The sequence below is a fragment of the Streptopelia decaocto genome, assembly GCF_964273445.1.
Source record: "Streptopelia decaocto genome assembly, chromosome: 1".
NCBI classification, from domain to species: Eukaryota; Metazoa; Chordata; class Aves; order Columbiformes; family Columbidae; genus Streptopelia; species Streptopelia decaocto.
In genome coordinates, this window is record NC_138663.1 from 28,323,971 (window position 1) to 28,343,970 (window position 20,000).

Sequence of the window (20,000 nt, forward strand, 5' to 3'; positions counted from 1 at the left end):
TGTCAACACCTGTTTCACAGTAAAATTCTGAATTTTCGTAAGCATTTTTGGCATTCTTCTGACTGTTTCAGTGACTGGCAATTTGTTTAAATCTTGTCAGCTTCGTTCTAGTTATGTCACAACTTCTTCTGATCTGTCTTTACGTTTTGAAGTTTTTCTTAAGCCAATAGCTGTGTTTTTTATTGAATCACAGAATAGTTGGGGTTGGAAGGGATGTCTGGAGATCATCTAGTCCAACTCACCTGCTGAAGCAGGTTCACCTAGAGCAGATCTCACAGAAATGTGTCCGGGCAGGTTCTGAATGTCTCCAGAGAAGGAGACTCCACAACCTCTCTGGGCAGCCTGTTCCAGTGCTCTGGCACCCTCAAAGTAAAGAAGTTTCTCCTCCTATTCAGATGGAACCTCCAGTGCTTCAGCCTGTGCCTGTTGCCCCTCATCCTATCGTTGGGCACCACTGAAAAAAGTCTGGTCCTAATCCTCTTGACATCCACCCTGGAGATATTTATAAACATTGATGAGATCCCCTCTCAGCCTTCTCCAGGCTGAACAGACGCAGCTCTCTCAGTCTTTCCTCATATGAAAGGTGCTCTAGGCCCCTAATCATCTTTGTAGGTCTGCTGAACTCCCTCCAGCAATTCCTTGTCCTTCTTAAACTGGGGAGTCCAGAACTGGACGCGGTACTTCAGCTGCAGCCTCACCAGGGCAGAGTAGAGGGGGAGGAGAACCTCCATCAACCTGCTGGTCACATTCTTAATGCACCGCAGGATAGTGTTGACCGTCTTGGCTACAATGGTACATCGTTGACTCATGGTCAACCTGTTGTCAATCAGAACTCCCAAGTCCTTCTCTGCGGTGCTGCTTTCCAGCAAGTCCTGGTGCCTGGGGTACTGGTGCCTGGCGTTATTCATCCCCAGGTGCAGGACCATACACTTGCCTTTGTTGAACTTCACCAAGTTCTTCTCTGCCCAGTTCTCCAGCCTGTCCAGGTCTCACTGAATGGCAGCACGGCCTTCTGGTGTGTCAGCCCTTGCTCCCATTTTGCTATCATCAGTAAACTTGCTGAGGGTGCTCTCAGTCTCTTTACCCACATCATTGATGAACAGGTTGAACAGGACTGGACCTAATACTGACCCCTGGGGAACCCCAGTAACTACAGGCCTCCAACCAGAGTCTGCATTGTTGATCACAACCCTCTGAGCTCTGCCATCCAGCCAGTTCACGGTCCATCTCACTGTGCATTCATCCAACCCGCACTTCCTGAGCTTGCCTATGAGGAGGTTGTGAGAGACAGTGTCAAAAGCCTTGCTGAAGTCAAGGTAGACAACATCCACTGCTCTTCCTTCTACCCAGCTAGTCATACCATCATAGAAGGCTAGCAAGTTGGTCAAACATTATTTCTCTTTGGTGAAACCATGCTGACTACTACTTCTGATAACCCTCTTTTCCTCCACATACTTGGAGATGACATCCATCACCTTTCCAGGGATGGAGGTGAGGCTGACTGACCTGTAGTCTCCCTGAGCAACTGTAATCTAGCATTATTTTGTCAAGATAGAAAATTGTTTCATAAAATGTAAACTCTGCGTTTATGTTTAAAGTTGAAGGATATCACAGGAAAGATACAGGATTAGGTTTTTCTGTATGTACAGAAATATATTATAGAGATCGGCTGTACTTTCTTGAAACAGATGCATATGTTTCCAAATATGAAGCTAGTCCACAGCACACAATGTATAACTTCTTTAGCTATCCAGAACTTTTCTAAAGAATTTGAGATAATTGGAGTGTCCTCAAATTATCTTTAAAACAAAACCAACTCATACTGGTAAAACAAAATTGAAGGTGAAAATAGTTTGCGTGGCTTTAAGTCATTTATGGCAAGGTATTCATCACTTCACCCTAATCCTGTCCATTATTAGGAAAGTGAAGCAAAGTCAGTGTTTTCTGTCTTAATCCTCCTTCCCTGATGCTTTGCACAGTATTTTTTTTTAATGAAGCTGCTAGGTAAACCATTTTCTAAGCACAAGTACTTCGAGTTCACCTCATAAACTAGTCACTCTTCAAAGTTGTCATAAGCATATTACAGAAATACACAGTACTAGACTGGGGTAGTGTACCTTATTAATATTTCATTTTGGTACAATATACTTGCATTAACTCTCTTAACACAGGTATCATATTGTTTCAAGTCAGAGAACCTAAACATCGTAACAAAGATTAGACTAAGAGCAAAGCCTTAAAAACTAGAGCCATTAGTCCTGTCATCCTCTATAAAGTTAATGGGTTGGAAAAATGGTCAGTCTTTGGACTAAAAGTTGATCTTTAATTGAAATAAAATGTTTTTTAATTGTAATGGGGATTTTGCACTAGTACTAACATGAAAAGGTACTAAAGAATCTAGTGCAAGGTTATGTATTGACCTCCATCTTAATGTTAGTGTAAGATGAAGGAATATTTCTATTTTGTAAATAAGCTTGCTTATTCAGCACCATGACTTCTTATTTGTTTTAAGGGCAGAGAAGATATAATTGAATGAAAAGAAGAAATATTCTCAAACATTTTTTTTGCTGCTGCATACGACAAAAGCCACAGCACTGCTGTAAACCCTGACTGCGTCTGCACCAGAATTATCAAGATGTTATATGTCGCTTACATATTTTCCAGGGTTATTTGGTTCAGGAAAGCAAGAGCATCTGTAAACCTAGCACTACACTGCCTTAATCAAAATGGTTTTACTGATCGTGGATTATAACAAGAGACCTGACATAATGGATGTGCAAAGTCTGCCCACAGAATTAGCATCACTATAGCCTAGAAGGCTGGATGTATTTAGAAAATGTAGTTTTTCTTGAAAAGGAAAATGCTTGAGATAAATGAATTTAAATTCTCAGTATTAATAATACTTAGAACACTCCATTGAATTTGGGAGATTTCATTTTCCTTTAAATACAAACTTCGGTAAATCAGGTTATTTTAGATCCAGTTTTCTCCAACAATAAACCATCACTCTGACATTCAATTTAATGCACTTATAAACAAAAATTTATCACAAGTGATACCTACTTAAGATTTGCAAAAGTCAGTTTGAGTTGCTTCATTTAAAACTGAAAGGCAGCATGAAAGATGGAGAAAGCACTGCAAATACTTTATGAAAAGTATTGCTATAATTCTACTATAAAAGTTACTGCAATACTGAGTACTTATGATCTGCTGTTCAGGTGCTTCTGTTATAGACCCTGTAGTCTACCATTTGTAAACACATCTTTTTGATGTTTCTGCCAGCATCCTGGCAACAAAGCCATGCAATTTCAAATGAGCTAATTAACTTAATTGTTGATGAAGCATGAAACAGTTCATTCACCCTGTTAGCTGCACCATGACAACATAAGAGTCTCAGCCCCTGAAGTTACTCATCTATATAAGCCTATCTGTAGCTTTCCATTAAGATCTATTGCATGACAAAATGACTGTGGCTCTTCTGACAAAGACCAGTCCATAATGTACACAGGTAGAAAATCAGTGCTGTTGTTGAAAATTGAAATGAACATAGAAATACTAGTAACTAATTTAAAAAAGAAAAAAAAATGCAGAAACCCATTGTAGTTTGAAGCTGCAAATGAAAAGTAAAAGCTCTGTCACTTATTTTCTAAATGCCCTAATTTAGACAATAGCTGGCAAAACTAACTAGCAGAAGTGAAAACTTTTGACATCACTGTTCAGTCTTGAAAGGTGCAAATCTACCTGTTTCTGTTTATATTGTGCACATGGAAAAGTAAAAACAAAAATAAATTAGCAAGTCAGAGTTAAATGGTCATGCTTAGTCCTTCGTGCTTTTTTATTTATACTGTACACACTAATTCCTACTATACACAAACTGTCAGAATTTAAAACGTGATTCTCATACCCCTACTATGCAATATACAATCTAAAGTATCTCTTCGAATTTCCTGAGGCTCCATTTCAGTAAAGGATAATAAGAGGATCAAACACTGTGATAGTGAAAGGTCTGCAAAAGTGTTCAACATGAAAGAAAGGATAACAATTTGACCCTCTGCAGATAGCCTTGATTATGCAGTTCTTTGGAATAAAAAAAAAAAAAATCTCTGACATGGTTTACAGTAAAATTTTACCATCTTTCTTTTTCCCTCACCTTAAACAACCCTGTACCCATGAATAAAAATTCACCTACTTCAAAAATTGTCCAAAATCTTCACAAACGCTTTCACAGCCAGGCCATTTGCAAACTCCATGACCATAGAGAGTATGGGAGGCCCCAGTCTCCTCATGTGACGAGCTGTAGCAAAAGAATAAGGCATCAGATTCATCTCAAAAGCCATAATCGTTGGAGGCTGCTAGCGCCTGTCAGGTTACGATCAGTGACAAACAGGTCAAAACAGGTCAATTTAGCTCAGAGCAGTCAGAAAAATTTAATCGTTCTATTGAATAGTTCAACTGCCAAGGCTAGATGATGTTCCAATTAGAGAAGAAATAGAGCCAAAGATGACTGTTAATAAAGGATGAAAAAATAAGATGACTGTATAATACCATATGCTAATTCTGCCATATGACCTTAGTGTAACATTTACCTATAAATAAAAAATATACTCGAAAACGATCAATTCTGAGAAGAAATATTGAAGACAGTCAGAATTTATGAATATTGTAAAAGTTACTACAAAATATTTTGATTTTCTGATTAAATGTGTATAAAACTAAAGTTGACTCCATTAATAAATATTTTTGTTCACAAGTATTGCTTCCACTAGCTGCTTGGCTTTGTAAAAAAACCAAACAAACCACAACCCAGCTGTGTTTCGTGTCTTTTTTTGGAACATCTACAACTGTTTCATCCATGTACAGTTATCAAAGAAATTCAGGCAACTGTCCTATGGAAGTGGGTGTCAGCTACACATCCCAAAGCAAAGAACCATTCTCTGAGATATAAGGACAAAAGTAATGCTAACTAAAGGTACTACTACAATGGTATTCGGAGAAGTAACATTTTAAATAAAATAAAATAATAATAGAAATATCTTCTCGCAGTCATAAGAGGACCAAAGACACTTAAATTATAGTCTCCTATTATAAATATTATAATAACTATGTGGAATATTTATTTGAAAAATACAATTATTTACAATTTAGGTTATGTAGATATAAATTTTATTTTATATTGAGATCAACTACATCTGACTATACTAATTTATTTATTAATAAGTGCTACAGATACTCTTGTATCCATTTAATCCATCACTTGAAAGTAAGGAACAGTGAAGAATAGCTGTCAATGTGTCTCAAAAAATATTTTAACTTTATCCATGTGTTTGAATTCCACTGTATTACACTAACCCCACTCAAAATTTATATGAAATGTGTCAACTGTGTTACTGTTGTGCATATAAGAAGGAAAAACAGTGGTTTTCATCACAAGAGATGAACAATATGAGATACATGTTCATTTTCTATGAAACCAGCAGTGTGATTCAACAGTAAGGGACTGACTGCTAGATGTATTAACTCAAATATGAATGAAACTATGTGCCTCCAAAAGTGGCCACAAATCTGCATTTACACCTCTAAACCAGCACATTCTATTCTGGGATTTCTAATTTTTAACAAAACTACCATAAGCTCATGTGTTATAAAATCACAGCAGGTAATTGTTGTGTCTGCAAAATTAGACATTGTTAGTGAAAATGATACCCTATTGATAAATAATTCTGAAAAATCACATCTCCACAATCTCTTAACTAACCTCTATTAAGTGTTATTTTGTGATTGGAAATAATGTGACTTATGATGTTAAACAACAGCTTTATGTCAAAAGATAAGCACAGTTGAAATCTTGTCAGAATTACCTGTCTCGCCTTGCATTTAGAACTGAAGACTGTCCATTCACTATGGAATGATGAGTTATTGGTGGTGATGCTTTGGAAGTGGTGGAGGAGGTAGTAGAGGAGGAATTGTTAGTAGTGAGGTCTAGCCCTCCATGTTTAATGCCATTGTCTTCCATACTGTGAACTCCAGTCACTTCTTTCCATAACTGCTGAATCTCAGCAGGGCTTAAGCCAGCTATAAAATGAAAGAGAGCCCCACTAATACAACAAAATAAAGAGTTTCATATAATGAGCTCAGTGTTATTAATGGATTAATGCCAACAATAAAGCTGATGCTGTTTTTCCAGCACAATCAACGTATAGTAAAACATAAATTCACTTTTCTTCTGTCAGAACCCAGGTAATCTAACTGTCTTCTCTTGTGTTATAAGCAGTCAATTAGAAATCGCCAATTTTAATAACATTATACTCCTTCCGAAAACACTGCTCAAAGAACAAAGAGTGAAAGCTACAAAGAACTTCCAAACTTTTCGAAAATTAAAAAACCCCACAATCCTATATATACTTCCAGACAAGTTTTTTGTTGTCTGCGTAATCACTTTCTTGACATGGAAACATAACTCAATGCACCCACAGTTAACCCAGGTTTTATAATTTCTCTTAATCCAACATGTAATGGAAAACAGAAAAACATATCACATTAAAGATACAAACACTGATATTCTCTTTTAACACTTAACAAGAGCAGGGAGTTGGGGAAGAAGACTAGAGAGAGAAAAGTAAGAAGACAAAAATGAAATCAATGAGATCAGAGCAGGTTTAATATTTGAGCAGAATGTATCTGTCTTTAATTAATGACACCTACATATGCATTAGTCCTGATTAATATTTACAAAAATCGTTCAATTTAACAATGTGTCTTAAGAGGCAAAACTAAAGTGACTATTTGCAAGAACAAAACCACTACAGCACACAGCAAGATACTGGTGACCACTTAAACTCTTTGGTACCATTCGGTGGCACTGGACAACTAGGAAGCCAACAAAACTGGCCCATTTACAACTCACTCTACACAGATGAAATTACATGTAGTGTAGACCATGGAATCCTTTTGCTGTTTTGGGGGGTTTTATTTAGATTTTTTTTTTGTCCAGCCCTACTGTGGAAAACAAATCAGAAGGTCTGGCTAGGAGAAAGGAGATTCTGTCTCACCAGTCTCCTGGTGTGATGGGCAGCCTTACAGAATTGAAGAGCTTCTCAAACTTCTCTGCTATATGCACAGTGCTGCTCTGGACTCTAGCCACCAGAACTTTGCACACAGAACTTAAGTTTGCTCTCTACTCCACTTGCAGCCTGGAAACTTGTAGTTTCCAGGATTCATCGTTAGCCACAAATAGCAATGGCCGGCAGAATGTATTCATACATCTGTGTGAGGGTTGTCCGGCTGAGTTGAACACTTTGCACAAAGTCATGGAAACTTCCATTACAATATGCTTCCACCTGAAGTAAACAAAACACAGTCAAGAGAAGAGCTGTGAACATTCGCTTATCTTGCCACTGAACATTCAGCTACGGTAGGAAAAAGGAAGAGTTCACCTGAAAATATACACCTTCTGTCACTGCCAGTCTTTGTAAGTTTGACATCTCTCTTTTGAAGAACATCACATTAAATGTAGAAAATAATTAGAAGCCCAAGGAGCTTCTTGTGAAAGATCTGGTTTCATGGCCAGTTTTTTCGGCCTGACATGGTTTGGGTCAGAGGTATCTTAAAATCTAATTCTGTCTTCTGTATCTCAACAAGTGAAATTAGATAAGACATGCTCATGGTTATCTAGATCTGCTGGAATGTAAAACATTCAAAATGTTGATGTTGTCTGAATCAAAATTTTGCTCTTTTGAAAGAGCTCAACTTCCTGGCTTCAGAAAAGCATTAAAATATATTTATTCAGACTCTTCGCTGAGCATAGATATATTGGAAAGATGTAAAGATTGCTTTTCACTATTTGGCAAATCTGTTTATTAGATAATGTTTTACATTGAAGACATAGGAACTCAGACTACTAAAATGGATTCAACCAAAAATGATGAAAAAGCACAGTAGGTTCCTTAATACTTTTCAATAGCTGTCTCACCATGAAGTATATGAAGTTATTAAAAAATGGACTCGTAGTGATTTACAGAAATAATAATTTCTGGAGGTAGTGTGGAAACAATTTGGTTGGAAGGTATTCATTTTTTTTTTTTAAATTATGAAAGGAGCTCATTTTTAGACTACTATTTTGTGTCCTGCTTCTCTGCCTTAGATACCAACACCCATTGGCAAACTCAGTTAATGACAAAGTGAAAAAGAATTGATTGGAATGTAAGTCTTAAAACTGGAGTTTATATCATATTTGTATGGTTGAAAGCTAGGTTTTAAGGAAGCAAGCAAAGAAGCCAGGGTCTAATTTACTGCATTAGAGAGATGGGTAACGGGAGTGATGGTAATACTAGTTGTAATTGTTTAATGAAGGTAAGTAATTACTGCCGTGTTCATGAGGTATGTTCCAGCAACACTGCAAATAACCCATTTTCGCGGGGTAAATAATAGTTACCTGCAAATGTAATCACAAATCAAAATGAAAAGTAATGTATTAATTTAGGTGGCATGATATACACAGTACATTGTTTACTTCAAAGTCTTCCCCTCCTCCTGCTAACAAAATAAACTAATATGGTATTGAAAAATAAAATACTAAACAAGAATAAACCCATCTGTTTGAATATTCAGAAGGCAAACATGTTGTTGTGTCTTGTGGAGAGAAAATTTTCATCAGAGATCATTAAACTTTGGGCTCAAGGGGAGCGGCTGGAGCCCAGCCCGGCCCATGGCCAGGGGAGTCCTGGGCAGCCCCTTCCTCGGCCCGAGGCTGCGCAGGGAGCCGGGCCCCACGCTGCCCACCTCACCCACATCTCCGTAACATCAGAAAGAAGTTTCTCTCTGGGCTCAGGCTGGTTAATTTTATCACTTCTCACGAGCACTTTGAAAGGCTGCCTTTTAGGATAAAAGGATTAAGGGCAGGCACTTAAAAAGTATAAAGTTAATAAGTGGACTTGTAACTAATTGTAAATGATGGTGATTTCGTAGTTTCTGTATCTAAAAAAGTCCGACTCCCATTTTACAAGAGACCTGTAAAATGGCTGACAGATATTTTAGTCTGGATGTAAAAGTAGGCTAAGTTTTAAAGTTTCATAGGTTGTGATAACCCTCAAAATACCCTCTGCACACTATGTTAAAGGAGAAAGGATCAGGAAGAGGACCCAGAGTGGGACCATAGTGAAGAGCAAATACTGATTTGCTACGCAGTTTACTAACACCAAGAATTTGGGAATTTTGAGGTTTGTTTTATAACTCTTTTCACCACTATCTCCTCCATTTTTATGTTGGAATAAATACTTAAAACAAAACTACCACTTAAAAACGAGGTCCATGCCTCTGTTTTTTAATTTTCCTACATGGCCTGATCAAAACTTAAGGTGTTAGGGTGTTGTTCTTTTGTTTGTTTGTTTTTTCATTTAAAGTCCTCCGCATTTAACTAGCTGCAATGCAGTATTATATGGAAGTAACTCCCAGCAAGCCACTGACTTTGGATATGGCATAGTGAAGAATTTTGTCACAAAATAAATGCTAAATCACCTCTTATATCTTATTTGCTATACTTTACCATCAAGAAAACATGGTAAACATTCCTGTCCTTTAAGGGCAGAAACTATACTTTGAGCAAATACTATTTATATATGCAAACCTCACAGCTGTAATTGGAAGTTATGTCTTTTCATACTAACTAATGCAAACCCCATGCTGTCTTTATCACTAATAACTTGTGTTTTACAAGACTCTTTATGACCAATAATTTTTAAACATGAATCCCCTTGTATTTCTCTCATTGTTCTAGATATCCATGTAACTCAGCAAGCTAAAAGGATGCATACAAAAATATTTGTGTTACACATATGTAAAAGCTTCTCTAGAACCATATTATACATCGTGCAGCACAGTGGAAAGAGAAAAACATTCTTTACCACATTCAGTCTGTATTACCTTAAATTCTGAAGGTTTAATTTAATACCACCTCAGAAAATGTCTGTCATAAAATTTGCTAAATTTTATGAGGAAAACAAAGGAAGTTTGATCTTCTTACTTCTATGCAAACCCCAATGCAAGGACAGCTATGTTAAATATAGTAAGTACTACTTGGATTCGTAAATATTGGGTACATTTGCATGTATTTGGATGTGTAAATTTAAGATTTATGGGACAATCTCAACAGATCTGAAGCCTATTAATCTTCATTATGTTGTTATGTGCTGGACTGGGTGCAGTACCTTCCTATGAAAGACACAATGTGCTGTAAAAGAAGCCCACAGAAGGAACTCCGAGCCTGTCACGACTCCACATTTGGTTCTCTCTCTGTTTCAGCATCTTGCTGGAAAGACTTTCCTTCTTACCCTCATCAGTCTACCTTCACCTCGCCTGGCACAGAGCGAGTGGCCTTTCTAGAGATGCAGAGAGGTTCTCCAGGGGAAGCTGTCTTATGTTTTTAAGTTTGCACATCCACATCAGGGGTATGAAAAATCAAGGCCCCATAAATTAACTTGTGTATGTAAAGGAATCCTACATACACAGCAGATATGAGAACAAGGAGAGAAAAATGGAAGAATTAAATACTTGACCGCAATTCATTATAATTAAAAATATCAAGGCAGAGGCAAACAAGAGATTAATTTGCTTTAAAGCAAACAATCCAGATATATTTTAACTGTAAAATTTTGTATTTTTTTATTGCTTTAGTATGAATCTATTTTGTCATGACTTCAGGTATTCTTAATCCTTTGAGCAAAAGAAAGTTCTGTTTACTAGTTCTCCTAATAATGTACCAAAAAAGGTATTATTTTTTCTGTGTTTTTCTACTAGAGGTGGATGGATGAGTGTTGCATTAAACTAATGAATATCAATGCAATTGGGTAGGAGTGCTTAGGGAATTCTTTGGGGATTGTTTAATGTGAGAGAAAACCTAAGGAATTCCTCTTGCAACAGATGGCACAAGAGGAGGTTGCAGAAGGTAAAGCTGTTCAGAGAGAGGTTGTGTTTCAATTGCTTTTTTCCATTCTGGTCCATGGTGACTTTGTATGAAAGGAAACCAGCATTACCAGTCCCATATGTCCAAATTCATGAATCAGCTTGCCTCCCCACTGTTATTCTCAAATAATAATATTTAACATGACAGCTTACTTAGGACTCTTTTTTGGTCTAATTTTTATGACTTTAGATATGCTTGTGTCATAACTTTTCCACACAACACAATGTGTGGAATTTACACATTTATTTCTAATCTCTGCTTTCCAGGGATTGAGGTTCTTAGCAGGTAAGTATTTCTCATGCCTTTTATCTTTCTTTTTTTTTCCCTGTCTACACTGTTGTCTATGTACCGTGTATTGTGCTTTTGCTCATCTAATTTCTGAAGCTTCAATTTCATAATAGTTATCTGGTGGAGGAACTAGATACATCCATAAAGACCAATTAAAAGTAATGTTACCTGTCATGAACACAGTCAAAACAATGCTCATTGCAGGATTGAAGTGTCAGAGATCAGAGTATTGTGTAATTTTAATGACAGACATTTAGCTCACCTCTCTATGGTAACACAAACAGAAACACATGCTTCACAGTTATAGACAGAGTCCTTAAGCTGGGAAGTCTTCGGCCTTATCTTAAAATGTAAGCAGCATTTATCTCCAAGTTAATTTACTTTTCAAAAGTGCGTGCCCTATTTTCTTTCAACCATGAATGTATTTGTGTCAAGTAGTAGAGTTTGAGCTCATTTTCAGCACTGAAAAATCTTGATCAAAGTGACAAAGGGATATATTTTTTTTCCAGAAAGCCTTTCCTGTTATTTGTCAGTCATAATACAAATGGAATCAACTCCTTCAAAACTTGTTGACATATTTAAGATATTTAATACACAGGAATAGCAAAGAAAAGGAATCCTATGGTTTGTCCCTGAATTCATGCCATAAACTGAAGAATCAAAACAGTTTTCACTGCCAAATAGTGTCTTCTCTTAGAAAAAAAAAAAAAAAGTGAGTTTTGGAATGGATTTAATATCACTATCTGGTATATTTAATATCTGTTCACTTATATTAAATGAAATGATAACATTGCCACTAAATCAGATTTCAGTAATTCCTCAGGGAAAAGCAATGGTGCTTGAATTGTTTTCAGCACATGAGGCTAATAAATATGCATCTTATATCTAGGAAAAAACACTCAAAAGCTGTTTTCTTCCATACAAGTATGCTGTAAAATTTATCACCTCAAGAAAATTTGGTAATATGAGTAATAAAGTTCTAATAATAGAGTAAGTTTAAGTGTCATAACGGGAAACTGCTGAAGTTCAGATGCAAATGGAATGGTTAAAAAAGTTGTGAATTAGAAATTACTCCAATCACGTATTACACAAATACCTTGTGGCAGAGACTGGACAGGAAGAGCAGATTGGCCAGGTGGGATGGAAATGAGTCCCTGACGCTGAAGGTTCAGCAGATGTTGTTGCTGCTGAAGTTGTTGCATCTGGAGGAGCTGCTGCTGGAAGACAAGCTGCTGGGCTGCCAACTGCTGCTGCTGCTGCTGCTACAAAGAGAGGGGGCAAGGGGGGGAAAAAGCAAATGCAGCAAAGAGTAAAGTGTGCGATGAAGGCTAGAAAGCCAAAAACATAAAATCAACTTCTTTCCCTTTAATCTCAGTTATTAAATAATAATGCTATTTGCAGAATACTCAGGCAGTGAAAGCGTTTGAAATTTTCTATTATATTCATTCAAGCTATTAGGTGTTAGGCAAAATGGCAAGATACACTTAATGACACACTAAAGAAAAGGGTCAAGAGAAAGTATATAACAGCTGTTTCAATAAAAAAAAAAAAAAAGCCCAGTTCATGGCAGATGATAACAAATTTATCTATGCTAAAAGTGTAACTCTTTACAGCAGTCTGCGATTCAAAGGCACTCTTGTTTTTCCAATTGACTAAGTTTGGTCCGCAGTGGCCCATGAATGTGGTCTCCAGTGATCTATTAGTAAACTGGGATGTAGCCTTCATTTCACTGGCCTGTTAGCTCTCTCTCTTGTTGGAATATATTAAAAGATGCATCGTATTCAAGGCAACGAAGTGCCCTATTATGGAGGAAAAGTCTATGTTCCAATTTTGTGAGGTATTTCAAGACAAACTGGAGGCTGCAAAGACTCAGGAGGGTATGAGAAGGCAGTCACACTTCAGAGAAAGACAAGCTGCTGTGGAAGACCTTTCCTTTCTAGTTTGGGGAAAAGAGAAACTTCTGATGCGCTCACTGGAAAACAGACTGCATAATGGAGCAAGTCATGTGGATTGCCCAGAGCCTCCGGAGAAATACGGGAGCAATTTCTATTCCGTAGTTGATGGCTGTCTGAAATTCTATTCACAAATCCAAACAGAAACAAAGCCTCAGGAGGTCACAACTGCTTCCTCGACGTTTGCATAATGGGCAGCTTGAAGACAACGTCTAGGATACCTGCTGATCAATTTAACTACTTCAACATGTTTTGTTTGTATTATGTTTATATTTGATGCAGTTTGCTGACAAGTGCAAGCTAGGCCTGAGAAACCCGCTTGTCAGGTTGATTTATGAGCACATCAAACTGTAACTTTCTACTCGCCACTCCAAACCTAGAGTAGCAGTTCATTAATCAGAGGCCTGTGACTTTGAAATCTGTGCTCAATTGCTCTTTTTCAGCCATGGACTAAATTTGCATGCTCTCTGAGCTGTGCCACTGAGAAAAGTAAGGCTCCTTCCCCAACACAGACTGCCTGTGAATACAAGATAATCAGTACGGTGTCCACCACACAGCTTGTTCTTTGCACATGCGGACTCATTAGCGAATATTAGATGACAGCAGCACTGGACTGCTCAAATCCTATGTCTCAAAAAGGGGAGCAGGAGAATTATACCAGCACTGCTATTAAGCCCAGTAAAAAAACATAAGAACAAATCTTTGATGGCTGCATCCTTGCTACAGGAAAAAATCTAAACTAGTCTTGTCTTTTCCAGGCTTCTGACAGCTCAGCCTAGTATGCATCGGCAAGGGTCTTAGCTCCTACCTCTTTTGCTTGCTTTCCTGGATGCTGTTGCTGCTGCTGCTGTTGCTGCTGCTGCTGCTGTTGCTGCTGCTGCTGCTGCTGTTGCTGTTGCTGCTGTTGCTGCTGCTGCTGTTGTTGCTGTTGCTGCTGCTGTTGCTGCTGCTGCAAAAGCTGAAGATGTAACTGCTCTTGCTGTTTCTTGTAAAACTCTTGTAGTTGTTGCTGAATAAACCATTTTGACTTTAATAAATAAAGGCAAAAGTTTCAAGTATTATAAATCTCCTAAACTCTTCTAGATTGGCATATGGTAGCGTAGCCATTAAGAATCACCTCATAACAAAAAAATGTGATTTGAAGAGGCAGATCTACATACATTTTTTTCCAAGGCGGTTCTGAAATTTTCCAATGCAGATTCCAAAATATCCTAAACAGAAGGGTATAGAAAATCTGTATTCTAAAGGGAATGCAAGAGCCAAATTAACTCCTCAAATAACTATACCTAAGTTCCTCACACGTCCTATGTAACAAATCAGAAGCTGTACTCATCCACTTTCAAGAAACCTACAAGTCACTAAGGCCAAACCAAACTGTCTGTTTCTTAGGGGAAAAAAGTAATTAATCTGTCAATCTGTTTAGCTGGATGCTGGATTCACAACTGAAGGTGAATTGCCTGTAATGATCATGGCACTGCATATTAACGTGTTTAAACATACAGTGATTGAGCCATGACTATGACAAACAGACACATCATTTTCTGTATGACAATTAAGCATGAGCCCAAAAATCCACTCTGTGTTACGCTGAGATACTGATCACTGACACTATCTTTATAATAAGAATAACAAGTTCATGGATTGTTCACTTAACTGCCAGATTTTGTGCTAAGGGAACAGCAACGTCCTTCTTTGTAGCCTTATCTGGGACAAATTTTTTATGTAAAAAAAAAACAACAACAAAACCACAAACAACAAACCAAACCAACCAACCAACCAAACCCAAAAAAACGAAAACTTTTTCCCATGATGAAACAAGCTTCGAAGTTCAAATTTCATAACCGCATACCATTTATGTGACTAAAGGAAGCACTACAGTGTTATGAATTTTAAAGCAACAATTACCTACAACTCTATTTACGCTTCCTTTGGCAAGACTACAATTAAAATGTGCCTAAGCACTTGAAAATTTAAGTATCAATTTGTTCAGTATTTGTAATGCATCTGCCACTGCCACTGTCGCTGTTTCTAATATAATATTTAATGTTTCAAAATTGCAATTTCACACTTCTGCAATTAAAACAAGAAATTTAAAGACTGAGAATCTTCACATTTATTTTCATTCTTTTTGGTGTAATGAGCAATGACATATTACAAAATAAGACCCATAAAGTCTGTCTGACACTTGTGCAAATGCCCTGTGCTAACAGTCCAAAGCAGGTAACCCACATTACCTGCTGCAACATAACTGCTTGCTGCTGCTGGAGAAGTGCTTGAAGCTGCTGCGGAGACAACACTTGCTGCTGGAGAATCTGCTGCATTTGCTGAGGGGTGATCACCTGGGGAGTCATCATGGCCACTGACACAGGCACCTGCACAAGATATCATCATCAAACACATTTTAGTTTGCCTGCACTGCAGCTGTACATCTTTTTTTATTTTGTAGCAAAGATGGACCATAATTTTTTTTACATAATATTTATCACTGCAAAGTTCCCGCTTCAGTCAGAATCTGTTATTTTAAGACCACATTACTGTGGCACGCTATTTCCAGAGGCATCAGATTTGATCAGACTCAAGCTGTATGTTCCACATCTCTCATGTATTCCTGCAAGAAATTTAAGCATTGGCTAGTACAAATGTGTATTTAAAAATAAATGATCACATGGCAGGGCTCTCAACACTTCATAATCAATCATCTTATCAAGTGTCATAATGTTACGAATGGAAAAATCTATTGAGACTGTTTTAAAAGATATGATTAAAACAGACAGCAAAATAAGTATCTTAAAGCAGTAAATGTTTTACACAATAAAGACACTTAGCCTAGAAAAATATTTGTGTAACACATCACTTCAGCATAAGAAAACTTTTCTTTCTCAGCAGTCTGATAAGGAAGTCTGATTTACACAGGGGAAAAAAGGTACAGACATATCGGAGCGCAGCACAAGGGCCACCACCTCTATCAGCCAGTCTCTGTGGAGAGAATTGTGTTCTCAGTCACACCTAACTGAAAACTAAAAGTTAGGAAATCTTGTCATAAGATTATTAGTTTCTCCACTAAAATTTAAGAACATATTTTTGTGTAGGGGCTCTTTTGGACAAAGTTTTATTATCTGTTCATTATAGACTGAGATGAAGTGTGTACATATGCACAAACACCCATACACACACGCTCTCAGGATACCTGTGTGAGTGGGAAAGACACACAGCAAGGATGTGTGGTTGAATAAGAGAGAAAAGTCCTGTGGAAGAGCCTGAGGAATGTGCCGAGCAGCAGAGACACTGTGTGAACCCCCTGCTCGAGCTGAGCAGGGCGCAGCCAAACAGCTGCCAGCGGGCCTTGTTTTCCACCCATGAAAAAGTAGCCACTCACTTGTCCAACTAAATTCACATGTTTTTTCTGTATAAAATAGCAAGCTGGCATATAAATACTGCTTTGCAAAATGTTTGTACAACATTCCAGTCTTCTGTAAATCAGCAAAAATAATATTATTATTAATAAAGTAAATAATGAGAAAATCTTAAGAGGAAAAACTTTTCTAATATTTCTATTACTTCAGTCTATCCCAAAAGACTTTGTATAAATGTAACACTTAGAGGAAAAGAGAAATACAAGTCTGCTGAAGTTTACTTTTAGGAGAAATTACTTCATCTAATATTACACAAAATTCCACTTTTCACACAATTCATCACAACATAAATTTAGTTCTTAAAACACTGACTAATTAAGAGCCTGAAAGTAAAAGCACCGACTATTACTGAAAAGTCTGATAACTTTTTGCAAACAACAAATTAATTTTAAGACAAAAAATTCTAAAAATCTTACTTTAAAGTACAACTGGAAAAGGCAAACCAGACTTCCACTCAGACACTTGCAGGGTGATAACTTAATCTCAGCTATCACTGGACGCCTATAGTCAATAGAATAAGGAAATCCCAAGGAAAGTTTATATGATCTAGTTTAGGAATCTATTTTATCATGGGATTAGTCCCTTCCTGAATGTTCCTGCCTCTCTCCTTTGAGTGCAGACTCTCTTTAAATAGACAACCAGCTTTCAGATGGTTAATGTTGGTTGCTACACTGCCACATCAACTAGTTTTGTAGTATTGGAAACACCACATCTCTATGCAGTAATGTTTTATTCTATGCTTACTACTATAATATGTATAACTTGGTGAAGGTATTGCGGGCGTGCTATTCTACTTTTCCACTCGCCTTTACATCCCCTCTGTCTTCCTTGCTTGTGTATTTTCAAACACACAAGTAAAAATTCTGATCTAAACACAGTGAAAACCAACTTAACTCTGTAAGTGGCACTGATGTATTCACGCTGACTCTAGCCAGTACGATGTGCAGTAAGATTCATGCTGCCGCAAGAGTCCTCTATTCCTCAGTTTGAAATAGAGATTCCCCTTCACAAGGTACATTTCTGCCAGCTTTTGTAGTATCTGCTCTGAATCTCCCTGACTGTGTACTTGCTCTTGTATTTGGAGACACACCTGCTGTGTGGTACTCCCTAAGAGCTTTTCTCTCCAAATCTGTTTTTCCCATATTTTTTAACAGTCACTTTCAATTGCATAAGCTAAAGTAGAGAACCTAATTCACCTGTTTTTCAGGATGATGGACAAAAGTATGAAAAAAAAAAAAGCCTGGCAGTCAAAATCATTAGTAAAAATACATATTTAGGTAGATAATATTGCCTTTAACAGAATTTTATGTGAGGATCCGTATGTGTTTATTATACCTGATATGTATCTTCTTTCCCATAGAAAAAGGACAAGGCATTTTGAAAACTGCTTGAATTTTAAATTAGCAAAACGTATTTAGCACAGAGAATTCTCTAATTGTAATTAGGTAATATAAATTGGTACATTTCACAGCCTTCAGTGATACACCAGACTGCACTTTATTTCTTACTAGCATACTGTTACTGTGCTATCTGGGTTGGAAGACTGTCAAAAACCTGCTATTTTATGGCCAATTATGTGCATTAGGTATATTTCTTTGGTTTAGTGTCTGCGTTTTTCAAGATTTCTGATCCGATTTTACAAAAATGTAGGAAAGAGGCAAACTCTGTTTTTCACATAGATCTCTCATATCTGAAGTCAGTTCAGGTAGAGGACAGTAGAGGGACCCAGTGAAAAGATCTGATGAAGTGAATGATGTGGTTGCTGGAGTCGGCCACAAACTCCCAACAACTTCTCGATCAGACGTCTCATGAAAAACCAAAGAGACAAAGTGAAACGTGATTTATGACTGTAAACCATTTCTTACAAGGCATCCTCAAGGAAATTGAACTCCCAACTCTGTCAGGAGAATGACCAGGTGCAGCAACCCTACCAAACACAACGGGTTGGACAGTCTCTGAAGAACACGTACATTTGTCAGCTCCATGATGGACCCTGATGGACAGTTCATGTTTGGAAGAATTTCCTATGTTGCTGAGGCAGGCTGTCCCCTACTTATTTGGATTAGCTCACAAGTCCCACTAAATATACAGCTTTGTAAATGAACAAACTTTTACCACATTTAGAGAGCATTTCAGGCAAAACCCCCTGTAAACTGCTTTATTAATAAATTAATACATGTGAATGTACTAATACAGTAGGAGCTATGATGCAGAATGAAAACGTTGATAGTGGAAATTAGGCAGATGAGTGTGGCTGCAGAAATTAAGACAGAACTTCTTTAAAGACTAAAAAGTCTGCTTTTCTCCATATCAGTTTAGTAGAGAAATGGTGGAGACTGAGCTTATGTATTAAACACCACTCTTCTGTCACACAGTCATGAAAAATTCAGCTTTACCTCTAAAGAAGCTTGCCAGGTAAACACTCATTTATTGTTCCAATGAACTAAACATGAATAATACCAATTTATATTTGTTTTAATGTTGTATACAAAAATCATATTCCTAATGGTACAAATGGAAGGCAGCATAAGCAGCCTGCACCTTCGGGAAGCTTTTGCATTTTTTAGAAGCCTTAAAAAACTGCACATATATTTTCATGAAATGTTGACCAATCTGACTTTGATTAAAAATGAATACGATGAAAGGAGACATACAATTTTGAAAATCAGGTATTGATAATGAAAATTGCACCCAAAACTTGAACTTAGTTTTCAGTGCTTTTGAGGGAAATCACAAAACCACATATATTAGTCACATTCAGAGCCAGTTGAAGATATGCAGGAATTATTCCTTTGTTACGGATAGAGGAAACAAGTCACAGTCTTTAAGCAATTAATCCAAAGTCACAGAATATTTTAAGTGGCGGATCTGAGAACGGAACTGTTCAGTAAAACAAGTCACTCTGGTTTATTGAAAAAAGCGTAATTAAACATTTAATGGAGAAACTTCTCTTTGTAGAATCCTTCTTTTAAAAATAAATCCAAGTGTGAAACAACACATTTAAAGTGCAGGATTGGGCTCTTTAGCAAGAAACAATTATTTTAAAAGAAGAAACTACCACATCTCTTCTCTTCCCACTTTGGTAATGCGTAGAGTATTTACCAAAATAATAATCTTTTGAATCTTTCTGGTTTTACGATATTAAAAAGAGCTGAGAATGAACTGAGTGGTATTTGTAAGCTGTTCCTAACTAACGAACAATGGGCATCATAATGATGCCCATAGATGGATGATACGTGCTGCCCAATTTTATGCAGCTTACGTAAGGTTACATTCTTCTGAAGCATCTTGAAAGTAAAAATTATGATACAAAGTACTAGCATTTATCAATAGAGAAACACTAAGACACATGCAACAGGAAGAATAATAAAGTGACAAAGGTATATCCAT

At 37.1% G+C, this 20,000-nt stretch overlaps 1 protein-coding gene across 3 annotated transcripts in view; it reads right to left on the reverse strand.

Moving 5' to 3' along the window:
• The window catches only part of FOXP2 (forkhead box P2), a 424,704-nt gene that overhangs the window by 51,302 nt on the left and 353,402 nt on the right, over positions 1-20,000 (reverse strand). Inside the window, exons 6-11 of one of the 3 annotated variants that reach the window (XM_082075946.1) lie at positions 15,432-15,569; positions 14,358-14,408; positions 14,006-14,143; positions 12,342-12,507; positions 5,859-6,072; positions 4,190-4,294 (exon numbers count right to left, since the gene is read on the reverse strand). In XM_082075946.1, the coding sequence (XP_081932072.1) occupies positions 4,190-4,294; positions 5,859-6,072; positions 12,342-12,507; positions 14,006-14,143; positions 14,358-14,408; positions 15,432-15,569 (812 nt within the window). Of the gene's footprint in view, positions 1-4,189; positions 4,295-5,858; positions 6,073-12,341; positions 12,508-14,005; positions 14,207-14,357; positions 14,409-15,431; positions 15,570-20,000 lie in introns of all 3 variants that reach the window. The other 2 variants (XM_082075944.1, XM_082075945.1) reach the window with 2 other exon arrangements.